The sequence below is a fragment of the Podarcis pityusensis genome, assembly GCF_964106645.2.
Source record: "Podarcis pityusensis genome assembly, chromosome: 13".
NCBI lineage: Eukaryota > Metazoa > Chordata > Lepidosauria > Squamata > Lacertidae > Podarcis > Podarcis pityusensis.
In genome coordinates, this window is record NC_138038.1 from 54,333,209 (window position 1) to 54,351,910 (window position 18,702).

Consider the following 18,702-nt stretch of genomic DNA (forward strand, 5'->3'; position numbering starts at 1 on the left):
TCATGGGGTATGGACTCTGTGTAGGAACAGGGCTGAGTTTTTTATTGCTATTAGCTTACGATGTTAATATTGTTTTATAGATTATAAACGCCGCCTCGATTTGTTAATCGTATAATATGGGTTTTCCTGCGACATCTGACTCATTAGTAAAAAAACTGCATGATGCATTCTAAACATGGGGCACCAGATGGCGCTGGTGAGAGCCAATGAAAATCTAAGCAATTTTCCATTGTGTTTTTCCCCCTTTGGTTCTAACAGTTGAATTTCTGACTTATTTATAGCGTTTCCCCCCCCTATGTGTAGATCCACACAGTGTTTCCTTGATTCTAATTGTTCCTCCGGCAATTGGTTAATTTTTCTGTGTTCTTTACGCTTTACTGGCGACGTTCTATCCTGCTGATGCTGGAACTCAGGACGCAAGGGAGAAACATGCGAAGAGGAAGGCACGCTTGCCAAATCCACACTGTGATCAACTCCCACCCGGAAACCAATGTCCCCACTGTGGAAGGGCGTGTGGGTCCAGAATTGGCCTCCACAGTCACTTACGGACTCACTGTTAAGGCCAGGGGTATGCAACCTAAGGCCCTTGGGCCACAAGTGGCCCACGAGCCGCCCCAAACTGAGCCACCCACTTGGCGAGTCCCTGTGCGCTGCGCTAAACCCAGAAATTGCATCTGCGCATGCTCAGATGCTGAAAATTGCGCCTGTGCAGACGCCAGAAATTGTGCCTGCGAGGACGCTAGACCGCCCGATACCTGCGGGCTCTCAGGTCGGTTCACGGAATAAAATCAGAACATAAAACCACAAGAGGCAGAATCAAAATAACAACAGCAACCACCCAATATCCCCACCTGCGCCCCCCCCAAAAAAACATGTTAAAAGGGCGTCAATCACACCAACCCGCTCTCCACCTGGACTGAAAAGGGAGTCCAGGTTTGGGGCTGGGGGACCGTGGCAAATTTGGGGGGCAGGAACAGTTTGGAGCCCATGTATCTCAACGGAGACGAGACTAAACGTCACAAGACCAAGATATCCCATTGTTCCATTGTTTGCCTCCTCCATTCCCCCTTTTGTTTATTCTGCTTAATTGGGAGTTGAAAGAATATAATCCCAGCAAGAATCGGCCTTTGTTTGTTTCCCAAGTGCATCGTCTGGGTGGGAATTTGTCTTCTTACAGGAGGTGGAAACTCAGCGACCTTTTTCGGAGATCAGGATGCCGTCCAGGACACGGTCGGGATCAGGCCAGGAAAGCTCATGGAACCCTAGAGCCGGAAGGGACCCGAGGGTCATCTAGTCCAACCCCCCACAAGGCAGCTGCCCCTTATGGGCTCCGAACCTACAACCTTGCCGTTCTCACCGACTGAGCCGCCCAGCAGGCGTCTGGGGCTCTATTTTTACGACTGGTGACAGGAGGGAGGCCTGGTTAGCATCTTAACAGAGACCTGCGCTGGCAGCCAATTTGCTCCGGGGCCGAGTTCGAGGTGTTGCTATTAGTATACAAAGCCCTTAACAACTTGGGACCAGTTTACCTGAAAGGTCCCCCGACCCCACATGTGTCTACTTGAGCACTTCGGTCAGGGGGAACTGTCACCCCTACAAATGCCTCACGATACCCGTTCCACATTTGCAGGAACTGGATCTTTGCCCTGTGGAACTCCCTGCCACTTGAGATCAAGCAGGTGCCTTCCCTCTCCTCTAACCAGATTATTATAGGAAGTTGAGGCAACGCCCTCCGTTTTTGTATTTAAACTTGTGTACATTTTAAAGGATGGTTGAGAATCTTTCTAGATTTTCTCGTTTTATCTTCCTGTAAACCACTTTGAGATTTTTTCCCCTTACCATCCACGGAACAAACAAAATAAAATTGTTGCAACTCAATGGGAAACAGATCCCATCATCCGTAGCTAGCAGGCCCAGTGGTCAGGGATGATGGGAGCTGTAGTCCAAAGACAACCCTGGACTGGATCCTAAACGTGCCTTTTTATAGGATTTGGCACTCTTTTGGGACAACGCAGCCACCATTACTTTCAGGACAATCCTAGCAAATCTGGAATGGGACTTTCCCATCAAATCACGCTGCTTTTCTGACCTTGGACTCCGTTATTTCAACCCATTTGCAACTGGACTCCTCTAGCTTTCTTTTCCCTCTCTTCCTTTTTGTCTGTCACTGTCGTAGTTCCGTCTCTTTTCTACGCATGATAAAACGAAATGCTAAAACAAGCTTTCTTTTTTAATTCTTTATTGATTAAAAATTTCCCTATCTATACAAACCTTATATGCTATCTCTTTACATATGAAGGAAAAGAAAATGACGTAGAGAATAGAAAATTTTTAAAGGAACCAAAAAGAGGAAAAGGAAAAAAATAAAGAAATAACAAAGATATGAAGTAAAAAAAAAATCAAAAGAGGAAAAGACAACATTATTTACACAACAAAAGTGTTCATCGACACAATCCTTCCCATCCTTCTCATTATACTGTAATATAAGCATTCTTTTTTAACACAGATTTGTATTGTATATCATTTCTTTCTACTTTATAGTCCTCTAATTGTTTTCTTTACAAACATCACTCAGTTTCTGCTAATATGGAATTATTTGTACAATAAAGGCTAAAACAAGCTTTCGAAAGAAATAAGAAACAAATCCAGCGTCTTATCCTAGGGGTTTAAGTTGATTAGCAAGGATGGGACTTAACCTCAGAGGTGTCCAAACCCGGTAATCCCATCAACCGGTTCCAGGTTTGCTAAGTGGCTCAGGCTGCAAACAGAGAGCCATGCAACGTGGGTAGCAAAGCTGCAATCTTTTAGGGTTGCCAAAAGCAGAAGATGGGCCATGACCCAATTGCAACCAAGGCAGATCCCTCTGGGGCCAGCAGCTGCCCCACATCAAAGGGGCAGCGGGAGAAGGGAAGCCGCAAGCTCCTTTTGCCCAGACAGGAAGTGGGGCAGGGTTCCTTTTCGAGGGGCGGCTTCCAGGCAGCAAGCAGGGGCTCTGGGTTGCAAAACGGTTTTGCGGTTCTGGAGGTTGAGGCCCGGCACGTTGCACTGCTGCCTTCATGACGCTCCGTCTCCTCTCTCTGCCGGGTTTGGCCACTGCTGCGCGAGAAAGCAGAACCCTAGAATGGAAGAGTTGCAAGGGACCCCCCAAAGGTCATCCAGCCCAACCCAAGCAAGGCAGGAATCGCACCCGGGACAGGAAGGACACCACGTCCTGTTGTCACAGGGGCTGACCAGACACTCGAGGTGGGAAATGTACAAGCGGGATTCGAACGCAAGAGCAACTCTGTCCCACCCCGTGGTCTCTGTAGAAGCGCAGAGTCGGAAGGGAACCCCAGAGTCATCTAGTCGAACCCCCTGCGACCCATCGCTGTCTCCAGCTGGGGAGGTGGAGAGGAGAATCTGCTGGATCCTCTTAGAAAGCCATCGCTGCCTCTTGTGGGGGGGAGTTCTGCAGTTTAACAGAGGCCCTTGCAGTGGCAAATATGCTGCCACAACTTCCAGTAGAAATTGTTAACGGAGAAATCTGAGGGCTCCCTTGGACAAAAAACAAGGACCCCTGCCAGGAATACCAGAGCAAAAGAGCAGCCAGGAGGCTTGGTCTTGATTGAAGACTGTTGTGACAGGACTCCCACCTGCCACCAGGTGGAACAAGATGGAAGCCCAGAACGAAAGAGCCCCCAAACTATTAGCTGCTCATCCCCATGTTACACCCCCCAAACTACATCACGGTTACATCATGAAAGGGGAGGTCTGGTGGCAGGAATCTGAGCATCCTGGACCCTGCCCCATGGTTCCCCTTGCCCTCCACCAAACACCCAGCAAGTGGAACAAAAGAGATCTTTACGTTTCCCTGTTTCCCAGCCAAGTGAATCCCACCCTTTTGTCTTCATCTGGGTTTGCTATTTCTGGAATGGCTACCTGTCTGGCACTCAGGTATCAGGAGGCCAGGGATTATCACTCAGGCAGAGGGGCTGCTGAGGAGCTGAGCTCACAGGTCTAGAGGAATTTCTGAAGTTTTCCCAGTGAGCCAGTACACAGGTACATTGATCAGTGAATTCTTACATTTGGTATCGTGCAGCAAAGGCCCTTTGAATAGACAGAAAGAAACTGTGACGAAGTGTTTTGTGGGGACAAGTCACAAAAGGGATTGTGCTGGTTTTGATAGTGGGCTGCAGGTGCAGGATATCTGCTGGAGGGGCAAACACCCTCCAACCTGTACATAAATTCCTGCAACAAAATTCGCAGTGCAGAGCTCCAGTCCAGGCATTGGGATCTACCAAGCTCAGCTTTGTCTGGCATTAGCATCTCTCCAGGGATTCAGGCAGAGGGTTGAACCCAGGACACCTGCCTGCCTGCCACACCTTGCAGGTGAGACCAGATGTGTCTGTGTGGATGACACCCTGGTTTCTCTCTCTCTTCGAATCATAGTCAGAAGAGACCCACGAGGGTCATCTAGCCCAATGCAATGCAGTTATTATAATTATAATTTTATTATTAATACCCCACCCATCTGACTGAGTTGCCCCAGCCCCCTGGCCAGCTTCCAGCAATATATAAAAACACAGGAAAACCTTAAACCTTAAAAAGCTTCCCTTATACAGGGTTGCCTTCAGATGTAATATTATTATTATTTACGCCATTATACCATTATTTAAATAACTTGCACATGCTGTCAACTTGAGGGTGTGAAATTACTGGGAGGTTTTGCATAAAGAATATGCTTCCCCAAAAGATCTGACTATTTGCAGGAAGGAAAGTGAAAGGAAAATGGGTAACACTTTCTTTGACACAACATTCCCTAGTTTCCGCCATGACCTGGGGCTCAAACCCATGACCCCAAGATGAACAGTCTCACGCTCTACCGACTGAGCTATTTGAAATAGTTGGAAGGGACCCCCAAAGGTCATCCAGGCCAACCCCCCTGCAATGCAGGGATATTTTGGCTGAACGCGGTGCTCGAACCCAGGGCCCCGAGACTCAGAGGCCCACGCTCTACCCACTGAGCTCCCCCAGGGTTCAGACAAGCAGCCAACAGGGAAGCAAACCGTTCGGCCGGGACGGAAACCATGGCAATCATTTCTGAAAGGCTGGCACCCTTTGGGAATCAGTTCCTGGGGCAGAAGACACACACGGGCCCCGAGTGGGTGCATGTGGGGCTGTGTCCGGACTGATTTCCCCCAGGGATAATTCAGCTGCAATTCCTGCCTAGCAGCGGGTTGGGCTAGATGACCGTGGGGGTTCCCTTCTGACTCCGCAATGCTAGGATTCCAGTGTTATTTTAAAAATGGAATTCTGTATACCAATTTTACAGCTTCTCTTCTCTTTCAATCTCCACCTGCTCTGATCACAGCTCATGCATTTTGAAATGAAATGATGATCCAAACTGTCCCCCAAATTAAAGATGCAGCTCCCCTTCGTGTCCAAAGAGGGGCAGCCAGGCACAGGGGGGCCCCATCTCTTCCTGCAGGGTTTGAACCCGTCTCCCCTGAGGCGCCGCTCTGGGCTGCCACCGCTTCCGTTGAGACGCAGCTTCGTTTGCAGATGCTGCGTTTGCATTTTTTAAATATGAAAAAGGGAAATATTTGAGCCTGCTCTGCTTTCCCCTCCTGGCTTGAGTAGAGCTGGCGGAACTGCTGCCTCTGGGCGCTGCTCTTAACTGCCTGCAATCGATGCAGAATAAATCCAGGAAACTGGCAAGGTTGGGATCCGCTGGTCCCAAGTGGAGAGAGAAAAATTCTCCTCCCTCTCTCGTGATCCTTGTTTCAACCTGAGGAACTCCCTGCCACAAGAGGCGGCCGCGGCCATCAGCCTGAATGGGTTTGAAAGAGGCCGAGACAGAAACACAAAAGGGCTTGGCTTCAGAATCCCTATTGCTGGGAACCTGCTTGCCATTTCCCGCAACGGGCATCCACTTGGCCCTTGTGGGAACAGGACGCCGGGCTCGATCCTGCAGCCTTTCCTTTGTGCAAGCCCCAAAGCAGGGCCTACTCAGGTGTGCAATTGTAGGGATGAGACAAATCTCCCTGCCTGGTTTTGCATTATTACAGGCACACAAGAGAGATGCAAAATTCAGCTGTTTCTCTCCCCCCCCCCCTTCCAATTTTCTTCCTGTTGCACCGGCTCCGTTTGGCCAGCAGAGGAAGCCGCCCTTGCCTCCCTTCGCCTGCCCATGTATGGAGAAGAGAGAGTCTCCTGGAGGCCACAAGAGCCTCTCTAGCCCGGCATCTGGTTCTCAACGTGGCCGACCAAAAGCCGGACCCGAGTGCGAGAGCCGCTCTCCCCGCTTTGGTCTCTGGCAACTGCGAGCCAGAAGCACCGCGGCCTCCGACTGGGGAGGGCAGAAAGCAGCCCTCAAGAGCCCTCTTCTGCTCCAGGGATCGGGCCCCATCCTTTTTGAAAGCCAGTGGCAGGGAGTTCTGCAGTTTAACTCTGCGCTGTGCGAAAAGGGGCTTCTTTAACCTGCCCCGAATCCTGCAACGTTCAGCTTCTCACGTAAAATCATAGAATTGTAGAGTTGCAGGGATCACCTAGCCCAAGCCCTTGCAAGGCAGGATTATTCATTCACTGCCAACCTCGCAGGGTCGAAAGCACACCAGTGCAAGCAGACAAAGAGGTACCACTGTGGCAGGAAGGTAAATGGCATTTCCACGCGCTCTGGCACTCATCACGGTGTCCCGTTGCACCAGAAGCGGTTTAGTCCTGCTGCCACGTGACCCGGAAAGCTAGCTGTGGACAAATACCGGCTTCCTCGGCCTGAAAGCGAGATGAGCGCCGCAACCCAATAATAATAATAATAATAATTAGTCACCTTTGACTGGACTTAACCGCCCAGGGGTCTTTTACCTTGATCTTTTTATCTTTATCATTTACTGCACTGCTTGGAGAGCTCAGTTGTTAGAGCATGAGACTCTTAATCTCCAGGGTCATGGGTTCGAGTGTCTGGTTGGGCAAAAGATTCCTGCATTCTAGGGGGTTGGACTGAAGGTCTACAACTGACATCGCCAGGTGGCATAGACACGGTTCTCTTTCAGTCCTCACAACCACCCAGCGAGGCAGGCCAGGCAGAGGCTGGCCCCCAAGGTCACACGCTTCAGGGACGAGTGTGGAGGAAGATTCGGACCCAGGCCTCTCATATGCACTAGCTGACACCCTGAAGCGCTGTGCTTCCTCTGAGGGCGTATAGAGCGCATCCCCAAGAGGCAAACATGTGGGATATAAATGCAGCAGGTTAAGAGAAGGAATGGATAAGCACGTGCGCTGTGGGACCTCATCCTGACACCCCCCCCTGCAACCACACACACACTGTTGCAATGCCCATGCATGCTCCGAGTGCGATTCCCGCACACTTCCCTCCTCTCCCCTGTTGCAAGAACCGGCTAGCTTGCAATTCTAGCCCAAGCAGACGAGGTCCTGGTGTTTTTTAAATTTTTAATAAATTGAGAGCTAGCTTCCACAAAAAGGCAGGTTTTCCTGGGGAAATGGAGGCAGAGAAACTGAGGGAAGAGGCTCTGGTTGGGGTGGAATCTTGTAGAGGTGGAAAAGGGACCCCAAGGAGTCATCTAGCCAAACCCCCTGCAATGCAGGGATCTCCTTGCCCAAACGTTGGATTCAAACCCACAACCCTGTGATTCAGAGTCTCTTGCTCTACCGACTGACCTGTCCCGCTTTATCCCCCGGAACGTGGCCCATGGGTTGCCTTGGGAGCACCCACCCAAGGGTGCCTGGGCTGGGGAGATTTGCTGCTGATGAGCTCCAGCCCAACTTGGGGGCCACCGTAAAGCAGACCCTGCTGGCCTAGGTGGGCCTGATCCACCATCAAAGCTCCCCTTAGGAGCCCAGCTGGCAAAACAGAGGGAATCTGGATCTACAAGGAATTATGGGGAGGTTGTTTGCGCAACGGAGCGATGCAGGGGGCGCACGGAGGGCTGAAGAAACGGCGCGGTGCCGGGGGGGGGCACGAAAACCAGCCAGGCTCCCGCGCAGCATCAGAGGATCGCGGGGCCAAGTCTGCGCAGCGCCGGCTGCAAAACTTCCCCTGCAAAATGCAACGCGGGCAGATCATCCCCCGAATATCGCCGCCGCCGCCGGACGGGGCGCCCCCTGGCTCGCAAGGAGGGAGCTGCACTTGGGGGGCGGAGGGAGAGGCGGGCGGGCGCGCGCGCGTGTGTCGTGTGCGCGCTCGGCCTCCACGCCCCGCTCCCCGCCCTGGGCCGGCCCCTTCCTCCGCGCCCGGCGCCCTCGCCGCCTTGTGCTCGCTCGCCGCTCCGGAGCAGCGCCAGATCCGCTCGCGCCGCCGCCCGCGCCACATCCGGATCGCGCGTCCCCTTCTTCCCCCGGGGTCCCCTGCAAACAGAAGCAAGCCGCCGCCGCCGCCGCCCGCCCCGTCCAGGCTTTTGCATCCGGGCCCAGCAGCAGCAGCCTCGCCGCCTCCTCCTCCGTGCGCGCCTGCATCCCTCCGCATCGCCCTCCGCGGCCATGAGCGGCTGGAACAGCTACATCGACAACCTGATGGCGGACGACACCTGCCAGGACGCGGCCATCGTGGGCTACAAGGACGTGCCGTCTGTTTGGGCCGCCGCCCCGGGGAAGACCTTCGCCAACATCACGGTGCGCCCCGGGGTTGCGGGGAGCCAGGGGGGTGTGGGGGGGCCGGCCTGGCCGCCTAGGGATTTGCACCGGGGGCGGGAAAGAGGAGGAAGGGAAGGGGTCCCCGCCTTCGAAGGCGCGCCCCGGGGCGCTTGGGTTCCTCCCGGGCGAAGTTGCGGGGGGCGCGCGGGGCCTCGACAAAGCCGCTGCAACGAGGCGCTACCTGGGCGACCCTCCCCCGACGGCGGGGTTGTGGGGGGGGGGTAAGAGAGAGGGAGGGAGGGGCTCTTTCTGCTCCCCCTCCCCCCGTGCGCCTTTGTGCAAAGCGCCTCCGCCACTTCCTCTTGCAAAGTCAGCCTGCAGGCCCGGGAAAGGGGGGGGCGTGGGGGAGGGGAGAGGCGCGCGCTGCTCGGCCCCCGCAATCGCGGGCATCCCCCCCTCTTCTTCCATCCCCCCCCCTTTGCATCTTGCCCTCTCCCCGTTTTTGGGGGGGGGTGGGGAGAAGCGCGCCAGGCGGCCGCGGTTCCTGCTTTGGCGACCGCCACCGCGCCCTGCCCGCGCCCAGCCCGGGAGAGGAAATGACTCAAAAGCCGGGGGGGAGGGGGGAGGAGAAGGAGGCAGGCCGCCCCTCCCCCCTCGGGGGGGGAGGCAGCTGGCGGGGGAGGGGGCAACACCCCCCAAAAAAGACACCCTCCGAGCGGGTACCCCTAAACCTCTCCGTGCGTAATTTCTCATCCAGGCCCAGATTTGCGGGGTGGGGTGGGGGGGCGGGATTTCACTCCCGGCTCCCTCGGCGTCGTGGAAACTTCGGCGGGAGCGGGGCCAACTTTTCCACTCGCCCCCCCCGCCAAGTTTGCATGGCTTCCAAGCCGCTTCCCGATCCCCGCGGGCCACACCCAGGCGCCCGGGGGCCACGGCCGCCACGTGCCTTTGTGCGCGGGGCGGAGGCTGAGCCCCGGCACCTCTCTTGTCCTTCTCTCTCTCTCTCTCTGCCCCCCCCCCAAACCACTCCGCGATTGCGCAAGGGCGTCTAGCCGGGGCTGACTCGTGGCCTGACCCGCCGCGCCCCACCCCGGCCCCCCCCCCCACTTTGGCAAAGGGGTCTGGAGATCCCGGCCAAAATCCTCTCCCGCGTTCCTTGTTCAGATCCGGCACAAAAGCGGCTCCCCAGTCCTGGCAAAAAAAAAGAAAAGACTCTCTGAGCTGAGTCTTGGGGGGGGGGGGCACGACCTCCCTCTGCACCGTAGGGCTGGCTTCTTCACCCCCCCCCCCCGGATGTGGGGCAAGCGCGCCTCCCTCTCTCTTTCTCTTTGCAAAACAGGATACAGGTGGGGCTTTTGCGCCGCAAGAAGCGTCGCTTGCAGGCCTTGGAGGGAGAGACTTTCAAGAGCGCAAGCAAACATGCCCCCCCCCGCACTTCTCTTCCCTCCCCCCCCCCTTGCGCAAAGGCCAGGCGGAAAAGAAGTTGCAAAGTTCTAGAAACTCTTTTTCTCCCCCCCCCCCTTTCTCTGGGGCGCTTCCGGCGCGCAGAGTGGAGCCCGGAGGGAACTTTTGCAAAAAAACAACAACCGCCAAACCGCCCCGTCGGGGCATCCATTGGGTTTTTGGGTGCCCCCCCTCTCCTTTCTTCTTCTTCCCTCCCCCCCCCCCCAAGTGCCACGTCTCCAGACCTGGATTCCTTTCAGCTGCGGCTAATCTCCGAGCAATCCCGGCTCTGGGCCTCTGGCAGGAATCTTTGGGGGGGGGGGACGGGACGCGAGAGATTTTGCTGCGAGGCCTGGGTGCATTTTTTTGCATTTTCCTTGGAACTTTCCTGCGGGGAGAGAGGGGTGTGTGCGTGTCTCCCAACCCTCCATTTCCAAAATGTGGCGACCTGTGCAAATAATAAAAATACCCCCCCCCAAAAAAAATTCCAGATTAATTCCTCGGTTCCTGCTTTCCAGATCCTGAGCAAAGGATCCCTTTTTCTCTCCCCCCAGCCCTGGAAGAATCTGGAGGGATGCTTTGTTGGAGCTCCTTTTGGGGTGGGGCCCAAAACAGCTGGCCTGGGGGCGCCCCCTGCAAAGGATCCACTGTTGATCCCTTGTTGATCCACTGATCGACCTTTAGGCTGCATCTTAATGTTTTAATGTTGTATTTTAATCTTGTTTATTAAGTTGTATTTTAATCAACTTGTTTTTATTATTGGTTGTTAGCCGTCTTGGCTGGGGAGGGCTGGGTATAAATAAAATTTATTATTATTATTATTATTATTTAGGATCCACTGTTCTGCCTCTGGAGGAGAGGATCAAAGGACTTTAAAATCTCTTCTCCTCTCCCCCCGCCCCTTGATGAAGGGGATCTGTGCCCCCTTTGCTCAGTGCTGGGGGGGGGACGAGACCCCAAAATATCATTGGAGCCCCAGCATCTCCCCATGATGGGGAGGGGAAGAAGGGGTGCCCCACAGAACTCCTAACCCCCCCCCCAAAAGAAGGCCTTTGCTTCAAACTTCCCAATTCCCACCTTAGCGGAAGTGCAACTTGTGTGTGTGCATGGGGGGGGGGCGTTTCTGACTTCTTCCGCAGTTTCTCACTTTTCTCCAAATTTGGCAATTGAGCTTCATCCCTCCTGATTTTTTTTGGGGGGGTGTTGTTATGTGAGTTTGGGGGGCAGAGATGGGGCCTGCCTTTTGCAAAAGTGGCCACTTGGGCTAGCCTAACCCCCCCTACCCAGAGATCCCCCCTTAACCGACTGAATCCTGGGGGGTCTGTTGGAGGGACCCCATTTCTTCCCTCTGGGGGGAACTGGAAGGGTGCACTGCCCAATCTTCCTCTGTTCCCTCCTGTCCCCTCCTCCTCTGTTCCTGGGAGGGGAGTGCGGCGCAATGGGCGGGGGCGGCCAGGCCTGCCCCCCCCCCCCCGCTGCCTCTTCCATTCTTCCATCCACTCAGGGAGGCTATTCTGTGTGTTCCTGCAGTTAATGTGCAACCTGGGAACCGGAGTCGCTGCCAGCCCAGCCCTGAACTGGCACTGTGGGGGGGGGGGATAAAATAAAGCTTACTGTGCATGCACTCAGCCCTCCTCCTCCTCCTGGGGAATTAGGGGCAGAGGAGAGCGCATTTTGGGAGGAGGGGTAAAGACCTGCATCGCAGCGGGTTGGGCTGGATGACCCCTGGGGATCCCTTATCCAACGGGACAGTTCTGAGCTGTGAACTTATTGCTGTGTATAGGAAGGTCTCCTCTCTCTGCCCCCCCCCCTCTAAGCAGGGGCATCGTTTATTAGAGCGCAGCTGGGGGGGGTGGCAGTAAGCCCAGAGAAAGTATTTGCAGGGCAGGGTCCACTTCAGACCCCCCCCCCAAAAAAACTGACGACCTACATATCTTGGGGGGCAGTAGGCTGCCTTGACGGAGAAAGTACCAGCAAATTCTTCTGCCTAACAGCGGGTTGGGCTGGATGACCTGGGGGGGTCCCAAAATTCCAAATGGAGACAGATCTTTTGAGCAGCTAAAAAGGAGACGGGGAGTTCCTGCAGTTGTTCTCCCCCCCCCCCCCAAAGACCCAGCCATCCCTTGAGCTATGGGGCGTGCTGACTACATTCCCTTCCTTGTAGTGGGGGGGGATGGAACTGCACCCCTAGATAATGGGGGGATTCCAGAGGCCATGGCAGCAAGGGGGGGCCTTAGTCCTGGGTGGAGAACGACCTCCCCATACGTAAGCACACTTTGGGCGGGAAATTGACCCACAAACTGGACTTAGCCGTGTCCAAGTTGGGGGGGGGGAGCCTGGAAGAGACTTCCTCTTCTTGCCCCCCCCCAAGCAAAAAACCAACACCCCTGGATTTCCCCTGTTTTCCTTTGGGTCTTAATGGCCAGGCCAGGAGACAGAGGGCGGTTTGTTTGCAGGGGCAACAGGTGCTGGGGCTCCATTCCAGCTTCCAAGGGGGCAGGAGAGAAGGGGCTTAATTTGGGGGGGGTTCCTTCTGTCCCTCTGCCCTCCATCCAGACCCCCTTCGCCCCACAAGGAACAGTTGCTGCCTGCAGCTGCTTTTTGGGTGTCCTGAGACGCAAATGTCAGCCCCATGGCTTGCGCTGTCCCCTTGCCCCCCCAAAAAAGATCTGCCCCCCCCCCCGCATTAGAGGAGGTTGGGCTAGATGACCCAAGGGGGTCCCTTCCGGCTCGGCTGCTCTATGGCCCCCCTGAACCCCCATCTTCATTCTCTGGTTTGGCACTGAAATCCAGTGGCTCCCAAACTTTTTTGGGGGGGGCAGAAAACTCACACCCAGCACCCCTATTTTTCACAAAAGCACTGCTCAGGTGAGAAGCTTGCATTTCCCCCCAAAGGCAACGATATAATTGCCCAATTAAATAAAAAGTAAGCTATTTAGTTTAATTGAAGAATAATAATAGTTTTACTATTTTTAAATATATTTTTTTGAAGATTACATCCAGTTGTACATTCTCTTGTTCTTTACAGTACATCCGAAATTATACCATGTATATATATGTCTTAATTGTGAATGTATATTTCCCTTATTTCTACCGTTGTGATCTCACAACACAGCTTCTTCTATTTTTTATTACTTTTAAATGGTGTTGTACATATTATTCACTTATTCCCCATAAATCTTTTCTTAACTTTTTGCATTGACCGAAGTTCGTAAATAATTTTACTATTTCTTCTCCCCCCACCTTCCCAAAAAAATCTGGCTGGCTTTCCCAGCCCACCAAACTGACAAACTTGATCCAAACTTTGCTAGAATCCTGGACTTGAAAGGGGACCCTGGGGGTCATCCATCCCCACCCCCCTGCGAGGCCGGAATTGCAGCTCAAAAATAACCACCGAGAATCATGGAATCGTAGGGTTGGGGTTCCAGCAGTCATCTAGCCCAATCCGCTGCGAGGCAGGAATCTTTGGCTCGGTGTGGGTCTCGAACCCAGGACCGTGAGGTTCTACTGACTGAGGCACATCCAGTCTTAATGCTAAAGTCATTTGGGAACCTGTGGTTTAGTTTTGGGGGGCGTGACTCAGTACTGGGGGGCTTTGGGGTTCCTTGAGATGCTCAGTGGGTCTTTTTTGGGGGGGGCTGTCAGGCTGTGGATCCTCACTTTCCCCCCTCTTCTTTTTATTTCGCCCCCCCCCCCCGGCAGCCGGCGGAAGTGAACATCTTGGTGGGCAAGGACCGGAGCAACCTGTTTGTCAACGGCCTGACTCTGGGCGGGCAGAAGTGCTCTGTCATCCGGGACAGCCTGCACACGGACGGCGAATGCACCATGGACCTCAGGACCAAAAGCACCGGCGGGGCCCCCACCTTCAACATCACAGCCGCCATGACGGCCAAGAGTGAGTTAACCGGGGGGGGCACCCCTTCCTCTCCCCTCCCCAAATCTCCTTGCAGCTGTCCATCTCTTCCCCGCTTGCAGAAGGGACGACTTGCATTCTTTCCCCCAACAGCTGTGGGGTTTTTTTGGGGGGTGGTGTCCCTCTGCTTCAAATGGGGGGGTGGACAGCTGTTGCTAATCCAGCCCCCGGCTGGGCAGAGAAGGCGGCCTCTGTCTTGCCGTGGCAGCTGCAAGGGGTCGTAAATCTTGCTTAATGGGAGCCGGGTTTTTAGCTGGAAGGGTGGAGGGATGGGACCCCTGGGGGTCATCCAGCCCAACCCGCTGCAAGGCAGTGGAGAAGAGTCTGGCACCTGAGGTTGGGGCGCATTGTAGGGTAGGTAGGGACCCCCGGGGTCATCCAGCTCAACCCCCTGCCAAGGTAATGGCTGTCGGGTCAGGGATGGTGTTAGCATTGCAGGGGGTTGGGATGGATGACCTCCAGAAGTCCCGCCCAAGTCAAATTTGGCATCCTTTGCGTGGCACGGCTTCTGGCTAGCGGGGTGTCGGCTGCTCAACTTGAAGGTGGCCCCCGGTTCTGGCTAGAGGAGCCCTGCCTTGGGTTCCCCCCCTCCAAAAAAAACCACCCTTCAGTTGCACCTTTGAAGAGTCTTCCTGGATCAGGCCCATCCTAAGAATTGAGATAGACTTCCTTGGGACCTGGAGGTTCTATTATTATAATTTAATTGAGTCCTTGTTGCCCCAGCCGCTCTGGGCAGCTTTGCGCAAAATCTAAAAGCCTCGCTCTCCTCTTGTGGCAGGGAGTTCCGCAGTGGTTCACCTTTGGCCCGCAATTGCAGAGGGGTTTTCCACTTTCCAAGGCTTCTCCCTAAATTCCCCTGAAGGGTGATTTTGCAGGACCCATAAAAAAGCCTGTTTGTTACGTCTTTATCTCTGTCGGAAGCTGCCCAGAATGGCTTTAGTACCCTTACTGTGGTTGGACTACAACTCCCATCGTCCCTGACTGCTGGTCCTGCTCGCTAGGGCTGATAGGACTTGTAGTCCAACGCCAGCTGAGGGACCCCCATGGAAAGCAGTGCAAATTTGGTGCTTCTCAAGTTTGGTCCCCAGCTGCGGTTGGACTACAACTCCCATCACCCCCGACCACCGATCCTCCTTGCTGTGGACGATGGGACTTGTGGTCTGACACCCGCAGGGAAACCCCACCATTGATGGCGGCACCAATTTGGCGCTTCTCGAACTCTGTCCCCCCCCCCCCCCGGTCTATTAGACTACATCTCCCATCATCCCTAGCATGGGAGTTGTAGTCCTCGCAGAGGACGATGGGAGTTGTAGTCCGACCCCAGCTGGGAACACCCCCCCTACGGAAGGCAAAACCTTTTCAGCGCCCCTCAGCCTTGCTGCCGGGGGACTCCATCTGCCACGACCACCGACTTGCCCATCCCACTCGCTGTGGACGATGGGTTTCGTAGTCCCTCTGCCCCAGCTGGAGAAAACTGCGATTGGCGGACTTTGAGCTGGAGAAACGCAGCGCCTGGGTGCAAATGGACCCTCCCTTCTCCTCCTCCTTGGGTGGTTGGCGCCTGGGGGGGTCTTAATTTCCTTTTGCGCTGACCCCCCCCCCTCTCGTTTCTCCCCCCAGCGATAGTCCTGGTGATGGGCAAGGAAGGCGTCCACGGCGGCTGCGTGAACAAGAAGTGCTTTGAGATGGCCAACCACTTGCGGAGGTCGCAATATTGAGGTCCCCCCCTTGCCCCCGCCTGCGGTACTACTGAGGGACCGGGGGGGGGACACGATGCCCACGGGGGCTGCCACCGCCCGGGACCCCCAGCCCAGCCCCGGCCTGACCAGCGTGGGACACCCACCCCCCCGGCGCCGGACCGCCACTCTCTTCCTCCTCTCCTCCCCCCCCCACTTTCCCTGCTTTCTCAACAGTTGTTATTTTTTTTCTACCCCCCACCCCCCAAAAAATCGCGCACCCCCCCGTCTCTCCTCCTCTCCCCCCTTGGGGCCATTTTTTTCTATCACGAGAAATCCTTATTGCTGCCAAATTTTCTGATGGTTACAAGGTGTAGCTTTTTTTGGGGTTAAGAAAAAAGAAAACTATATTGGAACAAGACGAACGAAATAAAAGAGAAATTGAATTCTGAATGTGGTCGTGGTTGGTGGTGCCGGGCGTGGGGGGGGGGCTGGCGCCCAGCACAAAAGGTGCTGGGGTAACTGGGAGCCCAGTTTGAAAGGAGAGGCTCAAGGCAGAGCAATAATTTGGACCCTGGTCAACGCAAGGGGGTAGTCCTCATTTAATCCCCATGATGGCACTGGAAGGGAGGCAGTGGCAGCCAGCAACCAAAGCTCCGCCCACTGAGCCTCAGGGCCGCTGAGCGGAGGACCTGCTGCTTCCCGGGTCCAGCGCTCTAACCACTAGGCGTCCGCTGCCTCGGAAGTTGTCAATGGACAAAGAGTTGGGGGAAGAGCCGGGCTTGGGGGCAGGACTCCTGGGTCCCTGACGCCGATGCCAAGGGCCCGTCTCCCTTAGGCTGCGGGAAACAATGGCTCAGCACAGAAGGCGCCTGTTTGGCAAACAATGGGAACCGCCAACCGAGGTGCCTTTGTCCTCTGAAGGCCTTGCGGCCACAAGTGCTGGTTGCGCCGGGCGCCTCGGGGCGGGGAAGGAGGAAAGCGGGGCTGGACAGGGGGTTTCTGGCAGAAAAGGATGCGCAAGACGCCTTGGCGCCCTCCAGAACTATAACTCCCGCCAGCACATTGGGGGCCATGAAGGGAGTTGCGGTGTGGAACGTCTGGAGGGTGCCAGGCTGTGGGGCGCCAGCCCTGGCAGGTCCAGTTGCTCTGTGCGACATCGCCGTTCTAGAAGCAAAGCAGCCAGGCGTTCCTGCGCTACAACTCCCAACCTCTCCTGCGGGGAAAGGGGGCGCTTTGCTTCCCCAGAGGTGGCGGCAGTGGGCATTGCACTGGAACCCTTAGCTCTGCCCAAAAGCCACCTGCCCTCCCTCGGAGCCGGCCCCTGCTTTGTTTAGGAAGGGCGGAGAGTGCCTTGCCGCCTGGGAGTTGTAGCGCAAAGTCCACCCGCTGGGCCTGGCCTGGCCTAACCCTCCTTGTCAACACTGGATGCGGCCAGTGACTCACTGTTTGGGAGCCGTTGCCAGGTGCTGCTTTGGGTGTGTGCCGTTGCCCTGGCATCGGGAGGCGCCTGGCTAGTGCGTGGTTTCTGCATCTCGAAGCTGTTCTAGATCCCAAATCGTGGAGTTGGCAAAAGGACCCCCAAAGGCCATCCAGCCCAACCCGCTCCTAAAATGCACGGGAAATCCTTGAGCCCTGCTGAAAACCCTCCAGCGGAGAGAGACTCCACCACCTGCAACCTTGCTTCCCAAGGTGCGACTGGTACTACAACTCCCATTATCCTGTGCCAAGCCAGCAGTGGCTGATGGGAGTTGTAGTCCAATACATGCTAAGTTGAAGAATGTGGCATGAGAGCGTCAGAAGGGAGCCCTGGATAGAGCTGGAGGGGGGGTTGCACATCTATTCCAGCTTCCAGACCTAAGGGGACGTCCCTATGGGAAATACAGTTATTGGCCGTTGTGGCAGGGAGTTCCACAGGTTAACAATGGACATACCTTGTCCTGATCCTGCAATATTCAGCAAGATCTACAGTGAGAGTGTGAAAAACGTATTTTAGAGCATGATGCTGATACGGCCAAGGTTGCAGGTACAATTCCCTGTAGGGATGAGCTGCTCGTTCCTGCATTGCAGGGGTTGGGCTAGATGACCCCCAAGTGTCCCAACTACGATTTTTGAATTTCTCCAAGCTTCAAAGCCTCGTTCTGGCAGCCCTTTTGTGAACCTTCCTCCTTCCCGAGCCGCTGGGGGCCCTGCAAAAACCTGCGCTGGCTTCTCTCTCCACCCCAGGAAACCTTTTATTTCTCGAGAAAACCTCCTCTCAGCCACATCTTCCGGCGACGTCGGAGAGCCGCGCTCGCAGCCTTTCACCGCAGCCGCTCCCCAAACTGCTGCTTTCTGTCTGCGTTGGGGGGGGGGTGAGAGTCCAAAACGAATCAGGCCAAAAGCGGGGGGGGGGGGGTCTGTGTCCCTGTCCCCAAATTGTCCATCCGGATGACCCCAAATCAGCCTCCAAACGGGAGAGCTGGGCCCTTCCCTGCAAGTGATGCTATTCAGAGGCGTTTCCTGGTGAAAGCCCCCTTTTTCCACTGAACGTGCAGAGTTGGGACCCCGGGGGGTCATCCATCCCAACCCCCTTCGAGGCAGAGATTGACCTCCAGGGAAGGAGAGGCCACCGCCTTCTGATGGAGTGGAACAGCCTGCCGGATCGGGCCCAGAGGGGCCCTTTAGCCCCCATAAGGAACCAGCAAGCAGGACCCGGGTGCAAGAGCCACACTCTTGCCCCCCCCCCTACAACATCCACTAAATTTGGGTCTGTGGTTCTGATCATTTCAAGGTTGCTGGATGACCCTGGGTACCCTTTCTGCAAAAGCCCTCTTCTCCACCATGCAGCCCTCCGGAGAATTGGTTTAATCCTCTTTAAAGCCATCCTGGTCTGCAACTGCCCCAGCCTCCTGTGGCAGGGAGTTCCATAGGCTAGGAGAGCTTTTTTTGTTCTGTCCCAAAAAATTCCAGCGTTAGGAAAGAGGGAGGAAAAACTTCTCTCCCTCCGTGTGCGCGCATCATTTTAATAAACATTGCCTCTTCTGGGCTGTGCGTCAAACTTCTTCCTCTGCTCTTTTATGGGGCCTGGCTAGGAAGGGGGTGGCGCTCGGAGCCTGTTCC

At 55.2% G+C, this 18,702-nt stretch overlaps 2 protein-coding genes across 2 annotated transcripts in view; both read left to right on the forward strand.

The window, feature by feature from the left end:
- The window catches only part of CHRNE (cholinergic receptor nicotinic epsilon subunit), a 143,923-nt gene that overhangs the window by 46,183 nt on the left and 79,038 nt on the right, over positions 1-18,702 (forward strand). The window lies entirely within an intron of this gene.
- PFN1 (profilin 1) lies at positions 8,230-16,053 on the forward strand. Its single transcript, XM_080980073.1, has 3 exons — positions 8,230-8,607; positions 13,714-13,906; positions 15,545-16,053. Exons 1-3 carry the CDS (start codon positions 8,476-8,478, stop codon positions 15,640-15,642), a joined length of 423 nt encoding a protein of 140 aa, XP_080836199.1. The 5' UTR covers positions 8,230-8,475; the 3' UTR covers positions 15,643-16,053.